Source organism: Mya arenaria, chromosome 6 (genome assembly GCF_026914265.1).
Source record: "Mya arenaria isolate MELC-2E11 chromosome 6, ASM2691426v1".
In the NCBI taxonomy this organism is placed as follows: domain Eukaryota; kingdom Metazoa; phylum Mollusca; class Bivalvia; order Myida; family Myidae; genus Mya; species Mya arenaria.
In genome coordinates, this window is record NC_069127.1 from 52,446,249 (window position 1) to 52,471,390 (window position 25,142).

Sequence of the window (25,142 nt, forward strand, 5' to 3'; positions counted from 1 at the left end):
GTTGATACTCTTACAATTTAAAACAAAACAAAACATGTTTCATATTTTGTAAATGATGCAGTATTACCAACCAACAATGGAAAAAACACGATAACAGTGGGGACGATTTATGGCAACGCCCGGCCCCGCGGAGTGTTGTGTCCTGGAGCGCTTGCAGCACAACTTTTGTCGGAGTTTCCCTCGGTGCCACACGGGACGAAACGTTCTTCCGTTATGGGTCCGCGGTCTAGACCTCATTGAACACAGCGAACAGAAGAAGACTGCCCAGCAGGGCGAAAGGGCAAAGAGTGAAAGATGCTTTTAACTTTTAACAATTGCAATGTCACAATTTTACAAATTGTTACCAGGACACAGCGGCCGGTTTGAAGAACAATCTAGAAACAAAAGAAATTGTAACGTTTAAAACCCTAAATTCCGATTATACAGTTAAAATAACAATGCAATAAAATAGCCAAAAGCTTATTCTGTTATGGCCTTAAATGTTTTTCTTAGACCTTTGTCTTCAAACAGACAATTGTTTTAGGGTAATAATTCCGTTACGTCTTTGCAAACATAGTGATAATAATTTTATAATTATAATAACATCTTTATTTTTAAGAAGGTAACACAGTTTGACATAATTACAGTGTCAACTTACAACATCATATAAATATTATGTTCAATATGCGCAGCTTTTCACAATTCACACATGTTTATATACTTCTATTCAAATATCATCAAAAGCGATACACAACAAGGCATTTAAAGCATATAAATAATAAAAACATGTTAATTATGTTATACACAAGTACAGCATTCACACATGCATACTATCATATAAATAGCAATAGGATAAAAGTAAATCATATATAGTATTATTGAATAATAAATACATGTATCATTTCAGTGAATTTCAAGCACTTGCCGACAAACACCCAACTAATTTCACAATAAGTCAGAAATATAATAATAAATATAACGTTTCAATAAATTGCTTAAATATATTCATTCGGATTTCAAGTCTCCTTCTAATAGTGAAACTTTTGAGTTAACTTTTTTACAGACAGATTCTATCTGTGAATGCCACTTGAGATTATTATCAATGTAAATACCAAGTAATTTTCGCACTTACATTTTGTAATGAAGTTTCGTTTATTTTTAGATGCAACTCGTTTCGTTTTAAATGATGTTCCAATTGCCATGCTTTTTGATTTAATTGGATGCAGTAACAAAAATATATACGTCCCTATACGATACCATCATTTAGGTCACATATATATATATATATATATATATATATATATATATATATATATATATATCGAATTTCAGTTTTGTTTAAACAGTCCAAACGCGCCATGTCGAACTCTGATATCTCGACATTCCGGTTATGTCGCGCTCTCCTCGAATAATCTAGGTTAATTAGACATGCTTTGTATTTCGGTTATATCGAATGCTCGTTATCTTGAAGTATATCGTAGCATCCGGTTCTGTTGTCTTCAAGAAAGCAAATGGAAAATATTTAATTGTTTCTAATCGAACAGCTATATCATCCAAAGTTAATCCTCTGTGCAACTATACGCTAGAAAATAAAAAGTAACTACGAAAGTCATTAACAGTGGAGGGAACAGTCAGTTTTTGATGTTTTTGTTCGAGATAATTCTCTCCAGGTGTTTTTAATATGTTCATATTAAATACTGTTACGGTTTTAAGTTTCATTGAGTTTATTTCCGAAAATGACTAAAAAAGAATACAAAAAACAAAATACAAAATGTGATTGATAAATTTAAAAAAAAGAAAGAATGGTGGACCATTTCCTATAAAAACAAACGATCATATTTTAAGGGTCATTCCATTTAACCCATAGACGATTTTTTTCGACAAATATAAAATTCACCAAGTTTTGTTAACAATATAATACAAAGGTATCATTCAAACCCCTGGGTGCACATTATGTAAAACAACAATAGTTTCACCTTTCATAACAATCATCTAAGTAAAATTATATTTTCTCCAAATAGTGTAATGTGGTCAGACTGAGCCACCGATCATGAAAATTCGGTGACATCATGGCCAACAGAGACCGTGTATCCTCTGATCTCGTTACAAATTTAAACTGATTAAACAAAGGATTTACCTGAACGATATTTATATAACTGGTGATACAAAATGACGACATATTTATATAGTCATTTTTTTAAACCATAGCACACACTAACAGTAGCTATAGTAACTTATTTTTAACATCTGTTAAAGTTTGATTTGTCACACTGGTCACCATTTTAACTCATTTGTGTATATTTCATCTGAATGCATGCAGAGTTGTTTAGCAAAGCTACGATCTCTTCTTGTTTTGTTCACTGTAAATCACTTACTTTCAAACACCACAGTTTTGCTCGTTGTATCAAAATCATATTTAGACAGTTTCCTTCTCAAGAAATATTAAGTGGTATGCTTCATAACTTTTGTCCAAATAAATTCACAAATTTATTATTATAACATTATGTCAATTATATATCCACGATTCATTGCAGATCGTAAATCACTGAAAATATTTGGTAGGTAAATGATTGCCGCTTTTGTCTGAACACTGACCATTCATATCAGTTCATTTTTCCTTGTACACGTGCACATTGTTGTCCAAGTCATTTTTTCCGGATTCGTAGCTGATGATGTACAGTTTGTTTTGTTCTGGGCTGTAGACGGCTCTGTATGGGTGTTGTATACCATCGCTTTCTCCCAACAGTTGGATCATTGTGCCACTGGACATGTCAAGACGAAAGATTTTGGTAGTACCATAACTACATATAAGCAGTTGATTTCCAAATGCAGTGAGGCCCCTCGGGTTTTGTATTGCAGGATCATTGAATGTTTGGAGAATATTTAAGTCAATGTCCAGCTTGGTGACTGTGTGGTTATAGTAGTCTGACACACAAATAGCAGCATTCCGACCATCATCCATCAGTGTCATATTAAAGCAACTCTTAAACAGTGCTTTTCCATTAACAGTGTCCATCTTTTTGATAGTATTGCCTTCCATATCCATTTTCACGATATTCCCACCTTCAAAGGAGACAATCAGCTGGTCGTTATGGTAGGCGATATCATAACACTTTACTTCTACCTTTATGCTGGTTCCTACGGAATTTTGTCCTCGAGTATCTAAGAAAACAACACTACTTTTATCGAATAAACAAACAGCTACTTTATCCGCAGGGAGGACACACATACCAAACGGTTTACCTGGCAGCTTGATTTGGGATATCATTGAGCTTGTTTGGAGGTCCACCAACTTCAACGTACTATTATTGTGGTCTGACACTAGCAGCCTATTTCCAGATAGTAGAAGCATGCTGGTCAGCCAACATTCTCCGATGTCGGTTGAAGACTTGACTAGAATGCCTGAAACTTTGGTGAACTTCAGGCTTGTCAGATCAATTGGTACCGTTTGCTTTCCTGAAATTTTAATATGCTATGTACTGTAATCAGAGCTTTCAACGGATATCTATAGCTGTATTCATCAATGAACAGCACTTAAAACACAGATGCCACGTGATACGCATCGGTCATGTATGTATCAAACTTACTAAAAACACCAGAAGAAATTCAGTCAGATATATGTTTCGACCAATCGTCGAATTCAAGCAACCATTTAAAGCTGCGACCGACAACTTCACTGCGTAAACACCGGCATAAAATTATATCTAGCGATTGGTCACCGATCGGTTGTACGACAAAGTATTGAATGAGCACAATCCAGCCAGAACTGAGTTTTGAAAAAGGCGTGTGCGTATGTCTGTAATTAAGAAGCTGGCAATAAATGCCGATTATTCGGCAGAAATCAACAACAGGTTGCAGGCCACTGATTGGCATGCGTGTCAGATTTGTTAAAGCACTCGACTATCTTTCTTGACCAAAAATTAAATTTCCCGGAAATACATCTGTTAATCTTTAAATAATAATTTTGATCTATGATATCGAAAAAATATTTTTATAAAAAGAAGTATTTTGGTTTTAGTGGAACCCAAAAGTCAAAATTGAATATCTTGTACTGTGTTTTAGTTATTTAGCGACGGTGAAGACGCAAGTAAGGAATTTATTAATAAGACGTTTTTTCTTCAAAGAACATACGTGCTAAACTTATTTCTAACCGCTTGTGAATGTATCAACAATTATGAAAATTAATGTACATGGCCACGCTCGTCCGAACAAAATGTAAGTCGACCGATGTTCATAAACTTCGTACAAACATTTTTCAATATATGAACTCACGTGAACAAACATTTTCAGAATATTGACGTCAGTTAGTGGGTTACAGCGCCCCCTAGAAGTGGACATGCCTTTCGGCGCTAAGGTTGATAAACCATAAAAATACCAATTTTACGGCCGGTTATAAATATTTACTAAATTTTCAGAAAATTGCTTCTTATGAAATATATAAACGATTTCGATATTTTGAATGTGTGTTAATAAAGTGTTATTGCTGAAAGCGAAGTAAAAGTTTTCAATTTTATATTTGCTTAAATAAAATATTGAGGCTTTTTCTTGAGGTACTTGACGCGATACTCGAGCAATCGTACTAACGAATACTTTAAAACTTTTGTGTTTCCTTGTTATGAAAGCATATTTGGGATGACTAGCCTATACAATTCTTCAACCGGTTTGTAATTACAGTTGTGATTTACTTGTTAGTGGATATTTTTACAATTATTTTGGAAACCGACAAAATGGACGACGAAGGTAAAGACGTTTTTTTTTTTTTACTTTTGGCAAACGATTTACGAAATGATCACGGAAAGATATGCTTCCTTAAAATGTTCAGTGAATTCGGCTTTATTATCAAGTCTGTGTTATTTCACTATAAAAGATGCATGTCAAAATCAGCAAAGTCTGGAGAAGTAGAATCCATGAATGAAAAAGTGAAATCAGCTTCAATAATAAGGTAAGGTATTATAATGTGTTTAATCAATATGTCGTACCATTCGTAATAGTTTATTACCAGAAACTAATTACTCAGTCAGCAGTATTGGCATTCCCCTTCGAGCTCAGACCAATACAGCTGACCTGGCCGATATTAGATCACCTCATTATTTACAATATGTTGATAGGTAAGCAGTGGATGCAGTAAATGTCTTTAATAAGTTCAAGGTCGAATTGGAAGTACTTTATAATCTGTTATAACTATTTGTCCTAACTTTTGATATACAAAATAGTATAAACACCCATTTGCAAATGATTTATACAATATACATGCAATCAAGACAAATCAATAGATTATATAGAAACTATTCCAAGCGCGTTTATATACATCTGGAACACCTACTTCTGTAAATGTTCTTTCCAGGTTAATGGGTAGCGTAAAAACGACGTGTGTGACGTTATCCTAAGCGCGTTTATATACACGTGAAACACCTACTTCTGTAAATAGTATTTCCATGTTAATGGGTAACAACGACGTGTGTGACGGAATTTCTTACACTAATTAATTTACATTTTGAAAGTGTTTTTGAATAAAATCAAAAGTTCGCTTTCCATATTGTACTAGAATTGTGGAAACATGCCGTTTAAAACAATCGACGTCAGATCTTCAGCGATTTCCTTCATTTTCTACAGATTTTTCATCAGCGCTTCCAAAACATCGTCAAGAAAAGGTCTATGTACATGACTGTATAATTTCTTTAAAATCTGTCAAGTGAGGTTATTTCTTGACAATTAAAACAAACGATATGTACATTTATTCAGCGAACCAAACGATTATAGCATACGTCTTTACATTGACGTCAGTGGAATACTTCATATACATATCACATCGTTACAAGAAAAACAGTTACTACTTAGGAATGTTCGTTTTATCAGTAAGGCAAGTTTTGGAATTTTTTTTTATTTGGAACAAGTTCTACATTAAAAACGTATAAATAAATATATACAAACATATATATATATATATATAAAGGTTTTATAGACGGCAAAAGGCACACACGTTGCTCTAGAGGAAACTGTAACTCTATAAATGACGTCATTATTCTTAAAAAAAATTCTAAGTCGGAGTGCATATATAAAGAGTTATTTGTAACAATTTTCATAACATTCGGCCGACTTTCATTTTTTTCGTACCGTAATACCGGAGGTGTTTTTTTGGTTAATGATTTGTATAAAAGAAAATCATGTCCTTATATCTAAATACAACTTACCCGTTTTCTGATCTTTACTGACTATGCCAAGACTGCTGCTTGCTGCAATCAGTTTCTCAGTGGCCGTGTCCTTTATAAATTCGTATCGTTGGACGATGTTCTCCTTGCTGATATCATTCAAGGCCGCTTCCAGACATTCAACCTGTTTCCTAACTTTCTTCGCTTCAATAAACAAGTTGACACTGTTTCTTTCCTGTGCATCAAGCTTACACTTCATTTCGTCTAATTTAGCCTTAATTTCATCACATTTTGGTTTCAGAGAGTCCAGTCTTGATTTGTCCATATCTTTTATTTGCTCTATGATCTCTAGAAGGGATTTTTCCCTTTCATCGAAGTTGTTGTTGACCTTTTCTCGATAATCCTTAAGCTTTTTAATCTCGTCTTCACCTATCTTTAAGACCGTTTTAATGTTGCTTTCAACGTCACTGATACAGTCATTTACGTCCTTGAGTAGCTTGGAAATTAAGCTTTTGATATCTCTATAATCCGGACCATTTTTAAAGGAATCCGATATTTCGGAAATGATGTTTATCTTGCATGACCGATGTTCAATTACTAAACAATGTCCACAGTTGACAGTCTCGTGGGAGGAACAGAAGTATTTGATGAACTCCTTGGGATGGATATCGCATGGCATATTGTTGTTTTCTTCATTGACTTTGTCCGTCATCGATGTTGGCATACTTGTCTTGTCCAGGAGTGTGTGTCGTTTGGTAGCCTTTAGGGCTCGGTGTTCATTTATACAGGTAGAACATAGGAACTCTTTGCATACAGTACAAAAGGCATCGGCTGTGATGTGTTCCCCTTCTTCATAACATGGCTGGCAGTAGGCCCGGTCTTGATCCGAAAGTTTCTTGCCTGACACCTCCATTATACTTCTTGCTTTAAAAAAACAAGGTAAAATATGTTCGTAATATTTTACTCAATTATTTACTTAATTGCATTCAAGGTAACTGTGACATATGTTATTTCTAGAAAGGTATATATTTTGAAATATAATTGCAGTATGTAACATTATGAAGTGATGAGTTGAGGTCATTGTTTATTTGGAGTTCTATATAAATATAAATATTAATCGCTCGTCTGGCTCTTCCAGAATTAATTTGATAAGGTATACTATGATTGAAATCTGTTTGTCGTCACCAACAAGGCCTTATTGACCTTTGGTCGTATTTATAGTTCACCTTTTTAACATAATATGTGTTTGTGTAAGAAATGAGGCAAAATGATTTATAAGCATATCAAGTGTTTTGTCAATAACACACTATTCATGATATTTTTACGAAAAGAACGCATGTATTTTGTTCAACACTATTACTGTATATTCCCTGTTCAAATTTCATTTAAAGCGTCGGGTTTTATTATCCCTTTTACTCACATACGGTTAATAGACAAACTATAGACTTACACCGTCGACAGGTACGAACCAAATGTTGATGAATCAACATTTAAGTACGGCTAGTAATTCTTCGATCAATATCAAAATTAAACGTCAAATACTTGATCAAAAACAGTCATCACAGAGGGTTTACCATAAACGTACACTATACGAATACATGTGATAGAAAATCAAAATTATAATTTTCACTTCCTTTTCAATACCATTCCTAATTAATAAGTGTAGATTAATAGGTTTACTGTACTTATAAATGCATTTGATATATAAGACAATGGATTACCTGATATGTCCTTTTAAACTCTCATATAAACTACATCCGTCGAAAACTTAAATAGCACGCGAAGGTCATACGTTTGTCACTACGATAACACAGACGAGCTAACCCAGATAAACCATACTAAATATTGAACCTTATACTATTCATATTGCTGAAACTCGATTCGGGTATGTTTATACTTAATGTGACAATCATTTCAACGCACGTATCGTATTATATTGTGTATGCAAAGTTAATTTTGCTAGTGAAATATTGAAGAGGATATATTTGACTTTCATCTCTCAATTAACCAGCTTGTGTCACCCTAAACACTTGAATAAAGTCATAAATGTTCAGTTTATAATTAGAATAGCAGCACCTGTGATTTTGCAACATTGGGTGGTATAAAGTTATCTGGTCGTCGGTCCAAGTGTGATTGTTCTCAAAGATGCTTCTGGGCTGTATTCATAACTCATCTTGAGTCATTTCCTAACTTGAGTCATTTTCTTAGGTTAAATATCGCACATGTCATATGTTTTAATAATTAAAATAATATTAACACTATTTATGTTCATTATTGTATGAAATATACATGCTTCTATGTTCTGTTTGCCTTAATTAGACCATAAAACAAATTTAATATCTTACAAGGCAGAGTATAATGTGTGCGAGGAATGCATGCACATATCGTATAATCACATGTTTTATCGTTTTATCTGGGTATTCCATTAACATTGTATGATAATGTTAAATGCAATCAACTGTAGAACTGAAAATGGAACTGGTTATTGTTGTATGGTTGTTGGTCTGAACATATTATCCTTTTATTCAATAGCACAGTGATGCAAAATTGTTACATATGTGTGAGTCCAAACTACATACAGCAACTTCTTCCATTTGCCGAAAGTAACCACTCCAGGTGGTGATTAAAATTGCTTGACGTCATTCAATTTTTTTTTTTTATTTTAAATGAAAAAAAGAGTTTTTTAACCTGATCGCTGCAAGCCGAATGTGAATATTCTAATGCGTGTGAACTTGTTCTTTATTTGCATGGCCATTCTTCCTAGCTATATTTATGCGAAAAACTACAGAAACAAGTCCAGTAGCAAAAAGTTTGAACATAAACTCGGTTTAATGGCATTGGGCACTCAAGAAACACGGTCATAGCGAAATGGTTCTAATGTCTCTATCACACTAGACCACGTTCCAACTACGTCTTCAACGTAGAAGGAACAAAGAGGACATCGATAAGGACGTGGTATGGTCTTAATGGACGTGAAAGCGTGGTACTGGACGGGAAATACTTAATGGCGCTTCCATCGCGTTGCCTCTAGGTTGTCATTACGTTCTTGCTACGTCAATGGAACTCACATCAAGCTCTCCATGCTTTAACTACGACTATGGTACGTTCGTTCCATGATAATGTGTCAGGTTCTGTCAGGTAGAATATATAAATACGGGATTCAACTCTCATATAACTTCATTTTATACCAACACTAGATATGAATGAAAAAGAGGCCAGTTATAAACAGAACACTGTAATGCCATCTCGATCACATTTACAAATAAATTCAAGTCATACGGACGTTATGAGGACGAAATAAACACTTGGTAAGCGCGTGGTGCAATCCTCCCGGTCGTAGTCAGAATGTACACAGAACACATTGGACGTGAAGCGGGGGTATTAAAAACGCATTGGACGTGGTGCGCGCGTGAACATCCGCGCAGTAAAACGTATTTGAAACGTGTGCAAGGACATAGTGTGGTATTCGTGGTCTTCGTCTAGTGTGATCGGGGTATAAAATTGTTTTCTTGTACACAAGAAAGTCAATTTTATGTTAGAATTTTGACGATTTTCTTTTTTTCTTAAAATTTTCTCACCTGGGGTCTAGACCCTTTAAAACCTAAAGACTAGCACTCAAATGTTCGATTGCTTGACATATTTCAAGTGTTAAAATGTTGGACAAATTTCATATTCGAATCTTATTGGCAAACCATAATGATTATCGAATATCGTTTTTTTAATTTGATTTGCTAACTTTGTATTCATGAATACCTTTGAATTATACCTATAGTGCTAACGTTACGAATTAGGTTGGCAGACTGTTTAAACTTAAGTGTTTACACCTTGATCTAAAGTTTAAAACGCTTAAGAGTAGAGATACGAACTGTAGAATTATCTCTGTCGGTAGAAATCATTTTGTTTTACACAAAACACATAAATAATAAATAATGAATATAATACAAACAATAATACAAGGGAAATAAACTGTAGATAAGAGTATCATTTATCTAAAGGGAGTTGTCTTTACACGTCGCAAAATAATCATGTTACAAGAACATCGGTTTGAAAGTGACCAATGTATAACTTACACAAAGTCAGTGTAAACCTTCAACTTCTTACAAATGAATCATTTATGGAAAATATTAATTACTGATAACAAGATTGTAACCGTGTATTTAATAGATGAAAACGCAAAAATGTTAAATGAATGGTGAGTGCTAAAATATTTTCTATGATCTACTATCGTTTCATCAGGTAAAATACCATGTATTATGCATCTTTTTTTCAAATGAAATTGGTATCCTTTAGAGCTATTGTTTCCGAGATTTATTCATACTTTTGATATTAAAACAATTGAATTAATTGTGGAATATCTTATTTGGGAGTAATAGTGCATCTTTGATGTATCTTTACCAAAGGTGTTGACTTAGTTTTGCCTCGTACGTAGGTTTTGTTAATACTCTTACAATTAAAAAAAATCATATTTATGTACATATTTTGTGAACGATGAATTATTGCCAACCCCAAATGGAAAAAAAACCCACACGATAAGAGTGGAGACGCTTAATGGCAACGCCCGGGCTAGCCGAGTGTTGTGTCCTGGGGCGCTTGCAGCACAACCGTTGTCCGAGTTTCCCTCGGTGCCACACGGGACGAAACGTCCTTTGGTTATGGGTCCGCGGCTTAGACCTCATTGAACGCTGAGAACTGAAGAAGACTGCCCAGCAGGGCGAAAGCTTCTTAAGTTAGCGAACTGCTTTCTAGCATTTACCTTTAAAACGCACTGACAAATTTATTAAATAAATATTACGTAAAAGATGCATTTTTACTTTTTACAACTGCAATGTCACAATTTTACAAATAGTTACCAGGGCACAGCGGTCGATTTGACGATTAATCTAAGAGAAAAGATTGTAACGTTTGAAACCCTTATTTACAATAAGACAGTTATAATAACAGTGCGATAAAATAGCCAAATGTGTTTTGCTTGTTCTGTTTTGTGAAACCTGACCTTTTGCCTTTCTTGGCAAACATAGTAATACTAATAATATATTAATAACGTCATTATTTTTAAGAAGGTAACACAGTATGACATACTTACAGTGTCAACTAAAAATCATCATATACTCAATATGGCCTTCTGTATCAAATCAAAATGACATTCAGCTTTACACAATTCGCACATGTATACACTATTATTACAATTTCATCAAAAACGATATTCAACAAGGCATAAAAAGCAAATAATAAATAATAATACATGTTAGTTATGTTAAACACAACTACGCAATTCACAAATGTTTACTATCATTTATATTCTGATGTTTTTAAGGTTTTTTCTCAATGTGTTTTAAAAATGTTAGTATGAAATATTTTAACGGTTTTAAGTTTGATACAGTTTTTTTGTCCGAAAATAACTTAAAACGAAAGTTTGTAAACAATATTCATTTAAATAAGAACAATAATACATCGGTTAATTATACACTTTATAAGATACAAAATGTCCACTTAAATTCGCACGTTTATTTTTTAACATAATGTCAATTATATATCCACGATTCATTGCAGATCATAAATCACTGAATATATTTGGTGAGTAAATGATTGCCGTTTTTGTCTTAACACTTACCATTCATATCAGTTCATTTTACCTTGTACACGTGTACATTGTTGTCCACGTCATTTTTTCCTGATATGTAGCTGGTGATGTACAGTTTGTTTTGTTCTGTGCTGTAGACGGCTCTGTATGGGTGTTGTATACCATCGCTTTCTCCCAACAGTTCGATAATTTTGCCACTGGACAAGTCAAGGCGCAAAATTTTGTGAGTACCATAACTGCATATAAGCAATTTATTCCCAACTACAGTGAGACCTGTCGCGTTTTGCATTGCAGGATCCTTGAATGTCTGGAGCATATTTAAGTCAATGTCTAGCTTGGTGATTGTGTGTTTGTAGAAGTCTGACACAAGAATAGCAGCCTTTTGACCATCACCCATAAGTGTCATATTAAGGCAACTTCTAAACAGTGCTTGTCCATTATCATTGTCTATTTGTTTGATAGTATTGCCTTTCATATCCATTTTCACGATCCTCCCTCTTTCAAAAGAGACAACTAGCTGTTCGGTGTGGTACACGATGTCATAACATTTTCTATATAATTCAATGCTGGTTGCTTCGGACAGTCGTCCTCGAGCATCTAAGAAAACAACACTACTTTTATCGTGTAAACAAACAGCTACACGATACCCAGGGAGAACACACATACCCCACGATTTACCTGCCAGCTTGACTTGGGATATCATGGAGAAAGTATGAAGGTCCACCAAATGTACTGTGCTATTATTGTAGTCAGCCAGAAGCATCATGGATTCAGGTAGGAGGAGCATGCATGTCATCCGACATTCTTTGGTGTCATTTGGATCACTGACTGGAATGCCTTGAGCTGCGGTGAACCATAGGCTTGTCAGATCAATGGGTACCGTCTGCTTTCCTGTGAAAGTTAATATAATATACATTGTAGTTCGAGTTTTCTACGTTTAAGCGTATCTTTATACGACATGTATTACACTACATAAAAAATAGATGCTACACGATAAACGCTGGTCATATATGTAGTAAACCTAACAGAATGTACCCGATTCAAACAACTATCAATTATAAGTTTTTATGACGAAAATGTATTAATTATGACGCTAAAAACATATGTACTTAAAACGAAATGACGAAGTATGTCGAAAATGAGCCCGATGAGTCCAATTTTTATTGCATGGATAAAAAATCAAAACCGAATAAAAAATATATAAACAATATCCAGTAGCCTTTTTTGCAGAAAATGCCGGAAAAATAATATTTATAACTAAAGAATGTTCAACATGTCGGCTCCACGCAGCGTCATCAACGTAAAGCCATTTATCAATTTCCTAAGGGCGCAAAGTTATTAAGTTTATTAGGTCCCAAGTACTCATTATTTATAGTGCAAGCTTTATATATGGCAACTCTTAGACTATTCCGGAAGTTAGTATTCTACCTAGCGACAAGATTTTACAAGACAATTTGGACAGTATTGCTTATCTAAATGAAAACCTTGACGCGCTAAGTTTAAAACACAGTCTAGAAAACAGAGTTATACAGGTAATATATATAAAGAAAAGGAGGAATATTATAACAAACGCCGGTATGACACAAAATGTATTGGTTATAGATATCCTTTCCTTGCTTTGAGCGAAGCTCTCAGTTCTATTTGTGCTCTAATGAATACTTGAAACTTTTTGGAATTAATTGTTCGTCCCTACTTGTAAGGTTAACCAGCATTTTATTTAGGTAATTAGGTGGTTAATAATTGTCTAAAACAATTTAAGGCCGCTTTGCCATCAACTTCATGCCGTTATTACACGCTGCTAGATCGACATTTTTGAAAATTCTAGAACTCGCTACGGGGTGTTGATTTTTGCATAAACAGCGATATTTGTTATTGTTTCCGAAGAAAACGCATCAGAAATTCTTGATATACTACGAAAATGTAGGTTTCTACACCTCAAGGTCAGCAAGCCGCTAACTGCTCTCTGCTAGGCCGCCAGGCCGATGGACTGCCCGATCTTCTTTTTGAAAATATGCTGATATTCACTAGAGGATGTTAATTTATGTAAACATCGCTTAATTTTTTACACGCAGTTAGGCCGCCAGGCAGCTTACCTCACGCCGCTAGGCTGCCAGACCGCGAGAAATTTAATTGTAGATACATTTTTAAACCTATAAACACGCGAAGTCATTTAGGTATAAATATGAACTCAGATAATACACGATGCATCGTTCAAGATATTTAAAGCAACGTCAAATCTTTCATTTATTTTGAGATAATTTATTTCTAATTTATTCACAAGAGGTCTTACACAAAACCGACAAAATAGCATTCTAGTTGCCTGATCAAAAACATATTGTTTCCATCGAAAATGATTTTTTTAACTTTTTTATCTTTACTCTTAAAATGGTTCAATGCCTATACACACGCAGAACCTTTATAAAATTGCAGAAATGGTATGGCCTTATGTAGCACGGAGCTTGTCAACGTTATTCATGTACATGTCTGGTGTCTCTGCCATTATTGTTATTGATACTCTGACCAGTTAACATACTCTTTACTTCCTAGGTTAATTAGTAAGCCACTCGCTGTTATATAGGATTAATCAACTATTTATCAACTATTACGCATATGACGCGATAATAGAACAAATAGTTCTTATGCATTACAATGGACGACCATACATGCCAAAACTCGCCTTAAACGGACCGAAGTCGGCTAAATTAACACGAATTTTACCGTTTTAATTGGCCTCAACTCGCCAAACACGTGATTCGAGGATTGGACCATTTTATTTGCAGTTGAAACTCGTCCAAATATGAAAAATTTGAGCATAATTAAATTCAACAGCCATTTCGTTAGCGACTGTTTTAAAAAGAAATGTATGCCTTGTTCAAATATTAGATTACTTAAACCACTTTTACAGTTTGTTATTACAGTTGTGTTTAACTTGTCGGTGGATTTATGCCGTTATTTGAACGCCATACGTTTAAGCAGGAGGCTGGTTAAAACATCTTTTATATCATCCATCGTCAAGAATAAATATATGTTCATGTATATGTACAAGATACACTGTTAAAATTGCATTTAGATCCTAAACGTTTTCCTAAACGCATGTTTGGTCTCCGATTTTCAACGCGTTTAGATCTAAACACTTCACGAAACGCTTAGATTATAAACGTGTTTAGAAAATCCACATGTAGATAATAAACGTGTTTAGAAAATTCACATGTTTAGAATGTTAAACATGTTTAGGTAATCACAACTACAGCTATCACTCTGGTGATTAATACCCCCGAAGTATTAACTTGACGTCACCTGTACCATGTTCGACCTTGTCTTGCAGCGTATCACAAAACAGTTACATCAATGGTACTTGAGATTATGACCATTTGCTTAGTACAAAACACCAATTAAGTCTCGAAAATTGAACAGTACAAGCATTTTAAATACAGTACAATAATTTTAATTTGTGTATATATACATACGATTATCAACCCAGATTTACACACATGCCCATTATGGTTATATTCTTAGACATCAACCTTACGCCAACTGGTGATAGTGTAAATGCTGATCAGTCTGCTGGGTAATTTATAGAACAGAACAGAACAGAACAGACCAGACAGTTTATTAAATACAACTATGTAATAATGTAATCTATCAGTGTCTAAACCTATAATTTTAACAAGTGGTTAACAATACCTTTATTTTCCCCAAAGTTTGGAGAGCAAAACTGTGTATCAAATAATGCGAATGAACATATGTACAATATATGTTAGCATACGACAAAGTCAAGATAATTAAGAACATGTATATACAGACGCATATGCCTTCCCATTTTTTCGCTTATTATAATATTCATTTTCAGACAAAAACAAGGAATAATTCATACCACAAAGTTAATTCTAGTAATAGAACCGATCAATGCGTAAACATTTGATAAACAATGTTTGTCAAATTCAAGTATTTAGAATCATTATCATCACCTGTTTCAATTGATAACATAATAATAGATTTGCTCTGTATTGAAAACGACAAAAAATCATTGTAACATCACAACAGCAGAAATTTCTTTCATAATATCGTTCTTATTTGACGAATACAGTAATTCATGGAACTAAATACAGATTGATTAACATAGTAATATCGTTTAAAATGTGATTTTCTAAGCCGAAGAGAGGTCCAATTAACAGAGCTATCCGAAAAATAAGAGCAAATGTTACACTTGCAAAAATATACATTTTCCAAGAACATGTGTCATTCAAATGAAAAGATTAACTGTAAGCATAATTGTAGGTCTCCTAACAAACATTTGCAGACATACACAACTGTCAACAGCATTGTTAAATAAAATAATATGATGCAACCACAACATAACTGAAATGCTATAAATATGGTCAAATGAGGTTGACCCTGAAATAAATGGCTACTAGTTAAATAAAAAGCTCAGTGTTCAACAACATATTGTCAATGATGTTAAGGCGATGCAGAAGGCATCAGGCAGTAATATGCCTTCAACTAAACAGTTGCAATCATTAATTTATGAGGCATTTTCCATTTCCTTAACAATCTTTACATACCCTGAGCTTGTGTAGAATTTATTGTATTGTCTTCTAGGATAAACTGTTTAAAATAAATCCCAAAAGCTGAAAGTGCTTGGGGTACGACAAGTCCCATACAGTATAAAGTATGCAAACATTAGGCCCGTTTGGCCCTCAATAAAACCATCAAACACGAGCAATGTCTTTGCCTCACTAATGATGGCACATCCTGCCCTGGTCCCAACGACATTCATCACTAATGCCAAACTTGGAGTTGTCCCTTTAGGTACTTTTGAAGTTTCCAACTCACTGGCCTGTCAATGAACATTTATTTTTTTTAAAAAGCTAAATAATCAAAACAGACTGAAACTTTAATAAATTACACATAGCCTGTTCATTGTATAGCAACAATGTTATGACTTGTGTATAGAACCTAAAAATAATACTCAAGAGTTGAAGAAAACACTTTAAACCTAGCAAGACCCCTACAATTAACATATGGATCTGTTTGTACTATTAATTCTGTAAGACTTTTACCACATGGAATCCTTGCTGACAGCTGGCTTCATAAAGTTAAGGTCACATTCTTCTGGCCGATCATCCAGTTAAGCAATTTGAATTAGGACGGAGAAGAGTTTTGACTTACCAAGCATCGGAAAATCAATGGTTGGGATGCCTTGGACTTCTTTGCTGTGTACTTGATCCTGCTCTCGAGCTGTTCCAGCACTAGAAAATAATTTGACCCTTCAGGACAAGAACCTCGCCTTGTCGCGATACACAAGTTAAAAAAAAATCCTACCAAGTACCACACGTGGTGACCTCTACACCTGCCAGCACTATACTATACATTCAAGCAAGGCATAGTTCATTGCCCAGGGTGATAAAATTACTTTAGTTACTAACAAACGTTTGGATGGGACTTAAAACCGAGGGTACTACACCACGAGCATGTAAGAGAACCTGGCTCCAATTTCTCGAAACTTCTTAAGTCCCTTATAACAGGATTAAGCTAATCTCATTATTTTTTGTTTTCAATATATTGCGTAATATTAACTTCTTTAAGAGTTTTTATACTTTAGATAGAAATTATCTGTATGATAATCACACTAAACCATTTTTCATTTATCAAAATTCAATTTAAGTATGTATTTAGGCTAATTGAAATAAGCTACTTAAGCCTGTTAAGCCAACTATGACTGGTCCAACTACTAACACACGTCTTGGGGTATTGCCCACTATGGATATTGGTGACAATGAGTATCATTATTCATCCATACATTTAACAGAATGTTAGGTCGGAAGATTTACCAACAGCTTCGTTGGATTTCCCGTTGCAATGACTGAAAAAAGCAGTTGATCAGTCACAGTTTTGCTAAACTGGCCAGTGAGCTGATTAATAATTGACTGAACAAATCAAAACAGATTCAAGATGAAGTTACCTGATCTTCACTGAACCCAAGCAGTTTACACAGTTTGTCCAGGACACTAGCCCAGTTGTCGGAGATTGATGCATTGGATTGCGAAGGCTGCATAAGGAAGAACTCCTTCTCAATCTGGAAAAGTAGTGTAGATTAATACTGTGCCATGACAGTAGCAACTGCAAAACAACTAGAAAGATCCTATTTCAAGGCAAGGTAACGACTGTCTTTGCCAATATGTCTGTGACTTAAATCCAAATTGATATTACCTTTATAAATAAGATGAAATAAAATATATTACTTAATATTATTAAATTACTTACAAACTTCTTGTTTCCCAAGAAAGGGTATTTTTCAACGATTTTTGCAACACCCACATCCGGGTTGGTCCCGATGTATGTTCGCCTCTCCCGTAATGACCTCCTTTGAGCTGCAACGAGTAAGCAAGGCAAGGTAGACTTACATACAAAGATGTGATGTTGAAAAGTTGTAAGTTTTTTAACCACAACGAAGATAAGTAGTCGTTAGGAGCAGTAGTATAGGGGTTCACTGGGCCACTCCTGTCTTATCGAAGGTTTAAGTCCTGCAATGCCATAATACATTTAAACAGTAATGAGTCGACCATAGCAACATAAGTATCTCACTATTTGAAGAGTTGTATTGGGCTATTCAGACTCGACAGCTAAAGAAATTTCAATAGATACCTTTAAGAATCAGAGCCTGATCTTGATCTTTAGCAGGCTTCTTCATTTCATTCAGCATGATAAGGCCTTACCTAGGGTCCCTTGCGGGTGGGAGCATTTGGTGGGGATTTTACCATTAGTTCGTCCGCGCAGGGCGAGGATTTTACACGGGCTTGGCTGGACAGAAAGTCAAAGTCCCCGCTATTCCCCGGACTTGGGGTAGGGGTTGGGGGGGATCGTGGTTACAATTGACCGGTGCGTTAGTGGAAGATTATGGAATATTTTAATCTATGGTGTTACCTATTTTGCCTTTGCAACATGGAAGGCGATCACAATATCTTACAACCAGGGTCTGATCTTAGTCTACTTGGGTTGCTTTACTGCATTTGAACACAATTACAAAAAAACGACTGATCTCTGTAATACTTCAATGCCACCAAACCCAGTTCTATATTGGCAGAAGGATCAACATGTCTCACCTTTCCATATTATAGAACGGTCTATGGATCTTTTAAATTACCTCAGTATCATCCATTTTTATCATATATTTTTTCATTTGAATGCATATTGTATACAGACTTTAAACACTCATGATATTATATGAGTACTGAAACTCACACCTTGCAAATAATTACAAAGTAACTGATCTACTTGGGTTGCTTTACTACATTTCAAAACATTTACAGTAAAATGACGACTGATCCCTGTAATATGTCAATGCCACCAAACCCAGTTCTATATTGGTAGAAGGATCAACATGTCTCACCTTTCCATATTATAGAACGGTCTATGGATCTTTTAAATTACCACAGTATCACTATTTTTTTATTGTAAATTATTTCATTCAAATACATATTGTAAACATAATTAAAACATGAACACTCATGAGTAGTCTGTAATGAAACTCACCATTGCCAATAATTTGAAGTACCTGAGACAACAGTAAATATTATGGAATTCTACCTGCTACCATGAAGTAACCTTTACAAACAGTGATAGTAATAAAATATTACTAATGCATGGCCTAATCTAGGTCTACCTATATGGCTTTTATGCGTTTTCAAAGAATTTTAGTTCTACAGTGTATATTACCTTTGATGAAGCTGACCCAATTTTCAGACACTCCCTTGTTTATCAGCCACTCACAAACATCATTTGTTGTTGAAGTGTCATTGAGTGTAGTCATCTGGAAAAAATACAAAGCTGCATTGTTGATCATAGAGAGTTCCAACATGATTCTCCTTTACCGTGTACCAGTACCATCCCGTGTTAAAAGGAATAGACAATGGTTTTATATGATTATAAGAATAAGTATTGTTACTCGTCAGAGGCTTCGGACAAGTGTGTTATTTCAAACACTGTTATGCATGGCGACTTGTGCAAAGCTTTTGACTTGCAAAAAAAACGTTGGTTTGGTGACAATATTCAACACAATCTGATAAAAAAGTTTTACCTTTTAAACAGATATGATGTTTCAATTTGTTTATTCTCCTGTGTAAAGTACGATACTTCAGCATATTAGTATAAAGCGGGTCCTTTTCGTAATCTATGTACACTGTTGATGTAGACACATTTGTACTTTTTTAAGTTGTTTATCTTTGTTTGATTGTTTTGAGTCAGAATTAAAAGGCACTGGTTCTTTTCTTGAGATAGCAGCATCACATGTTGGAACATCGTTAACATCAACAGTTGTTTCTCTTGAGTTAAATTTACATAACTTCGAACAAATTTGTTTTTTCTTTAACATTTTAGCTTGCTTTCTGCGTTTTTGATATGCAGATTTGGACTTGTTGTTATGACGTCCCATATTTAAAGGAAATGTTCTGCAATCACTTCATTTCTTAAATCTGTGAATAAAAATATTAAATGTTATAAAACCTCAAAATAGTTTTACAGATAAAACTTTTAAAAGGTACTCGCTCATGTTTTTGATAGTGAAATTGCAGATAAAAATACAGTTATAGGATAAAAACGTATTTTGGTTTTAGTGGGGTGCGCACCCACGCCGGTAAAGTCAAGAAAAAATTAAAAAAACCTAAACCACAAGGCCACCAGGACTTTAACAAAAAAGGTGGATATTTTGAACTCTTAACAATACATTGATAATATCAATCAACCAATCACGCAACAACAATGCCGGAATTAAGTGACAATTAGCATTGTAAACGCTTATGCAAATTGTGGTCTTCAAAGACGATATTTGAGCAAATATCAACATTTGCTGAAGGGTTCAAGCTTTTGGTATTTTAGTTTCAACACTCTTTATGATTTGCCACACTTTATTTCGTAATTCAAATAAGTTCATTTTACAAACCATGTGCGAGTTCTTTTAATGTTGAATTCTTCCATATTACAGTAAAGTTTAAAGCTGCACTCTCACAGATTTACTGTTTTTCCAACTTTTTTATTTTTTGTTTTTGAATTAGCAAATGTTTGTGTAAATATCTGCAAACCAGTGATGAAAGACTTCTGACAAAAGATCAGATCGCAGATTTTCATATTTCCGTTTCAAATTTAATGTTTTATGGCTTTAACCGTTACTAATGAAAAATGCATAAACATCAATTTTGGAACGGAAATATGAAATCTGCGATCTGATCTTTTGGCAGCAGTTAGCAGATATTTACGCAAAAAATTGCTCCTTCCAAGACACAAAATAATAAACAGTTGTCAAAACGATCAATCTGTGAGAGTGCAGCTTTAAGGGTAGCGAGTAAAACCTGGCCTTCCCATCCGAAATCACACCAATGAAAATTTCCGATAAATCACGGATAATAAAAAAATAACAACAATTAGGAATAACACGGGAGTGTTATGCAGCAAATGTTTTTGTGATTTTGACTTGTAACAGATTCGCATTTATATCAAGATTATTCATGTCCAAACTGGGTGTGGAAATGTTTCGTAAAATGCGAAGATACTTATCCTTTGATTCCTTATAACCCTAGAAGAAAATGAGCTTTGCTAGTATGTGGAAATATTGTCGTGTTATCATGATAAGATGTTGGGTAACCGGTACTTTCGGTAAACAAACTGTTAATCATTAGTGACCTCAGCTTACTAATCTAGGAACAAAGACAAGCGCATGGCTAATTAATGTTGTCACTTGATTGCAATTAAAATTAAATTAGTTGCACCATCATTCTTGATTACCAATGTTTAATTGTTTATTTAAATTTAATTCTGATATTTAAAATAAAATTATATCTACATTCAATTATAATTATTTCCTCTTTACAAACTGTCAAACAAAATTTTACCGAAACCTCCGAGCCTTTCATAATAAAATCAGTTTATCGAACTGGGGATTTATCGAAACCTCCGTAAATCAGTTGTTGTATTATGTCTCATGATGTGATAAACAGCCCAAAAGTGTGGCTCTGCATCATACATCCTGGTGTCTGTGTGCATCTTGTTTTTTTGACACATCAGGTTCTAAATGTTTCTGTGTATTGGTTACAGGCTTATTGCCAATAAGGCCGTGTTCAACTCAGACAACTGTTCAAAGAAAAGGGGCTGCACCGGTTATTATTGAAATCTCAATATTCCGATTCATGATAACAGACACTAGAGGGCAATACAGATTGGGACTAATAAACAACCTTGTCAGAATACTTTGATTTGGGGGCAGGTTTAAACTGTGCCTTAAACATAATTTAACAACTCTAAATATTCACTATTTCCCCACCCACCTATTACGAAATTCACCACATAACCACAAATGATGAAATGTACAACTAAACTGCTAAAACTTACATGAGTAAGATAGAAAATAATACAAACTAGCATAAAACGTAAATACATAACAGAAAATAAATCTTATTACCTTCAATTTGTTGATAAAGCGATGAAAAATACCCAAATTATTTTACGCGCAATCTTCCTTCCAAACGGAATTGTCGTTCTTGGATACTCGGTTGAAACATGTTTAGATCTCGGACGCGTTAAAGAAATATATGCTTAGATGTTAAACACTTGAAACGATATTAAACACGTTTAGAATGAAGCATTTAGATTTTAAACATGTTAAGGCGTTTAATATCTAAACGCAATTTTTAGAGTGTAGATCCAGTAATGTAATGTCTTGACAATTTAAACTTAGGGTATATCAATTTATTTAACAAACCAAATAATAATAGCATAAGTCATTACATTGACGTCAGTGGAATACTTTATATGCATGTAACATGCCATGTAATTAGAGTATTGACACATGAAAAAAACAGCTACAATTTAGGATAATTCGTTATTTGTAGTATACCAAGTGTCGTATATCAATTCGAAATATACAATTTTAACAAACTCTACATTAATCACGTATCCAAATGAATATATAGGCATAACAGTTTATATAAAGGTTTGATCAACGGACAACAGGCACACGTGTACTTATAGAGAGCGCTGTAACTCCGTATAAGACGTCATAAGTTTAAAAGATATGCATCACGTAGGAGTATGTATATTGAGACCAAGTTTTATCATGAAAATCGACTGACTTGCATTTTATTCGGAGAAACATGGTCATGCATCTTAAGACCAGGAGTGTAAATCATTTGTAATGCTTGGTATAAAGGAATATCTAAATACAACTTACCTGTTTTCTGACCTTTACTGACTTTGCCAAGACCGCTGCTTGCTGCAAGCGTCTGATCTTTACGGACTATGCCTAGACCGCTGCTTGCTGCAATCAAGTTCTCAGTGGCCGTGTGCTTTAAAAATTCGTACCGTTGGACTTTGTTCTCCTTGCTGATATCATTCAAGGCCGCTTCTAGGCATTCAATCTGTTTCCTGACTTTCTTCGCTTCAATAAACAAGTTGACACTGTTTCTCTCCTGTTCATCAAGCTTACACTTCATTTTGTCTAACTGAGCCTTAATGCTATCACATTTTGGTTTAAGAGATTCCAGTCTTGTTTTGTCCATATCTTTCACTTGCTCTATGATCTCAAGAAGGGATTTTTCCCTTTCATCAAAGTAGTTGTTGACGTTTTCTCGATATTCTATAAGCTTTTTAACCTCGTCTTCGCCTATCTTCAATACCATTTTGATGTTGCTTTTAATGTCTCTTACACAATCATTAACGCATTTGAGTAGCCTGGCAATGGAGTTTTTGATGTCACCATAATCTTGACTAGTTTTGAAAGAGTCCGATATATCGGAAACGAGGTTTATCTTGCATGACCGATGCTCAAATGCTAGGCAATGTCCGCAGTTGACTGTCTCATGGGCGGGACAGAAGTATTTGATAAATTCCTTGGGATGGATTTCGCATGGCACATTGTTGTCCTCTTGATATATCTCGTCCGTCATCGATGTTGGCATGTAGCTCATGTCCATGAGGGTATGTCTTTTGGTAGCCTTTAATATTCTGTGTTCGTTTTCACAAGTTGAACACAGGAACTCCTTGCATATGGTGCAGAAGGCATCAGCCAGGATGTTTTCCCCTTCTTCACAACATGGCTGGCAGTAGGTATGGTCTTGATCAGAAAGTTTCTTGCCTGATACCTCCATTCTACTTCTGGCTTAAAAAAGAACACAATTGGTTGTACTTTCTTTACTTTTCTGCATTTATCATTTGAGCACTGATAACTGTGACATATTATGTTATTTCTAACAAGTTGAAGATTCGGAAAGGTAATTGCAATATATAATATTATTAAATGTTGAGTAGAGTTCCTTGTTTATCTTGAGCTCAAAATAAATATTAATAGCTCATCTGTCTACACCAGCCTAAAACGATAACGTAGATTATGATTGAAATATGTTTGTTATTTAAAAGACCCCGCCTTATTGACCTCTGGTTGTTTTTATCGTTCACTTTTATCGTAGAATATGTGTTTGTGTAAGAAATGAGGCAATACGATTCAGGTATTAGCATAACATTTACATATTTTACGAAAAGTACCCACGTACTTCCTTTAGCACTGTTACTATATATATCCTGCGGAAATTTAATTTAAAGCGTCCAGTTTTATGATACACATTGCCCACATACAGTCGATGGAAAAACTATAAAGTTACTCCTTAGGACGATAGAACGAACAATATAAATGATGATGATTCAACATATAAGTACAGTACAGTAATTCGTCGGTGAATATCAAAATCAAATGTCGATTTTGTTTTAAACATTACTGTCATCAAAAAGGTTTTAAAATAATTTCAACCTTAATTGTACTAAATACATCAGATAGAAATTTAAACGTTTATCTCTACTACCTTTTCAACACCATTCCTCATAAAAAGTGTAGATTATTAGGTTAAATGTACTTCTATAAATGGATATGATATATAAGACCATTGCTTACCTAATATTTCCTTTTAAACTCTCATTAAACTACAACTGTCAAAAACGAAAATATCTCTCTAAGGTCACACGATTGATAAACAACGATAACACAGACGAGCTAACCCAGATAGACAAGACCAAATGTTGAAACGTAACACTGTTTATTTTGCTGAAGCTCATAACGGGAAGTAAATACCTATTAGAGAAGTCTTATTAACACACGTATCGTACAATCGATTTTCTGAATACGTTTAAGCAAAGTTTATTTGATTCTGCTTGTGAAATATTCAACACGATTTTTAAACTTAACCTGTTAATGAACTTAATTTCATGATACATTAATATTTACTTCTATGTCACTTTTGCTATTTCTTTAGCGACTGTATTATTTATTAAGGTATTCGAGCCGTTCTGCCGTAGCTCTATCAGTCATGTTCGTATAATTTGAAAGGTTAATGCTTTATTGTAAAAAAAAGTCGTTAATTTGTTTTTTTAATGTAAATTGTACTTTGAAATGAATG

The 25,142-nt window shown here is 34.3% G+C and overlaps 2 protein-coding genes across 4 annotated transcripts; both read right to left on the reverse strand.

The window, feature by feature from the left end:
- Positions 1–1,287: 1,287 nt before the first annotated feature.
- On the reverse strand, positions 1,288–7,985 carry LOC128237003 (uncharacterized). Its single transcript, XM_052952174.1, has 3 exons — positions 7,850–7,985; positions 6,171–7,052; positions 1,288–3,435 (listed from the first exon to the last, which is right to left on the reverse strand). The coding sequence occupies exons 2-3, from the start codon at positions 7,039–7,041 to the stop codon at positions 2,588–2,590; spliced, it is 1,719 nt and encodes a 572-aa protein (XP_052808134.1). The 5' UTR covers positions 7,042–7,052; positions 7,850–7,985; the 3' UTR covers positions 1,288–2,587.
- A 2,157-nt stretch (positions 7,986–10,142) lies between these two features.
- Positions 10,143–24,749, reverse strand: LOC128236497 (uncharacterized). 3 transcript variants are annotated; one of them, XR_008261377.1, is made up of 7 exons: positions 24,641–24,748; positions 22,928–23,854; positions 19,426–19,519; positions 17,974–18,080; positions 17,672–17,785; positions 16,879–16,958; positions 15,316–16,546 (listed from the first exon to the last, which is right to left on the reverse strand). XR_008261377.1 is itself a non-coding variant. In XM_052951383.1 (3 exons), exons 2-3 carry the CDS (start codon positions 23,841–23,843, stop codon positions 11,753–11,755), a joined length of 1,764 nt encoding a protein of 587 aa, XP_052807343.1. In that variant the 5' UTR covers positions 23,844–23,850; positions 24,641–24,749; the 3' UTR covers positions 10,143–11,752. The 3 variants fall into 3 exon arrangements, 2 of the variants coding, with proteins under 2 accessions (XP_052807343.1, XP_052807342.1); XM_052951383.1 differs by lacking the exons at positions 15,316–16,546; positions 16,879–16,958; positions 17,672–17,785; positions 17,974–18,080; positions 19,426–19,519 and adding an exon at positions 10,143–12,600 and having other exon boundaries at positions 22,928–23,850; positions 24,641–24,749; XM_052951382.1 differs by lacking the exons at positions 15,316–16,546; positions 16,879–16,958; positions 17,672–17,785; positions 17,974–18,080; positions 19,426–19,519 and adding an exon at positions 10,143–12,600.
- Positions 24,750–25,142: the final 393 nt, after the last annotated feature.

Bases quoted from the DNA above. Each gene is read 5' to 3' on its own strand.
- LOC128236497 (XM_052951383.1), bottom strand. From the start codon at position 23,843: ATGGAGGTATCAGGCAAGAAACTTTCTGATCAAGACCATACCTACTGC. The intron at 12,601-22,927 runs GTAAGTTGTATT...TAACTTTCACAG, and splicing joins CAGTAAAGGTCAGAAAACAG to GAAAGCAGACGGTACCCATT.
- LOC128237003 (XM_052952174.1), bottom strand. From the start codon at position 7,041: ATGGAGGTGTCAGGCAAGAAACTTTCGGATCAAGACCGGGCCTACTGC. The intron at 3,436-6,170 runs GTAAGTTGTATT...TTAAAATTTCAG, and splicing joins CAGTAAAGATCAGAAAACGG to GAAAGCAAACGGTACCAATT.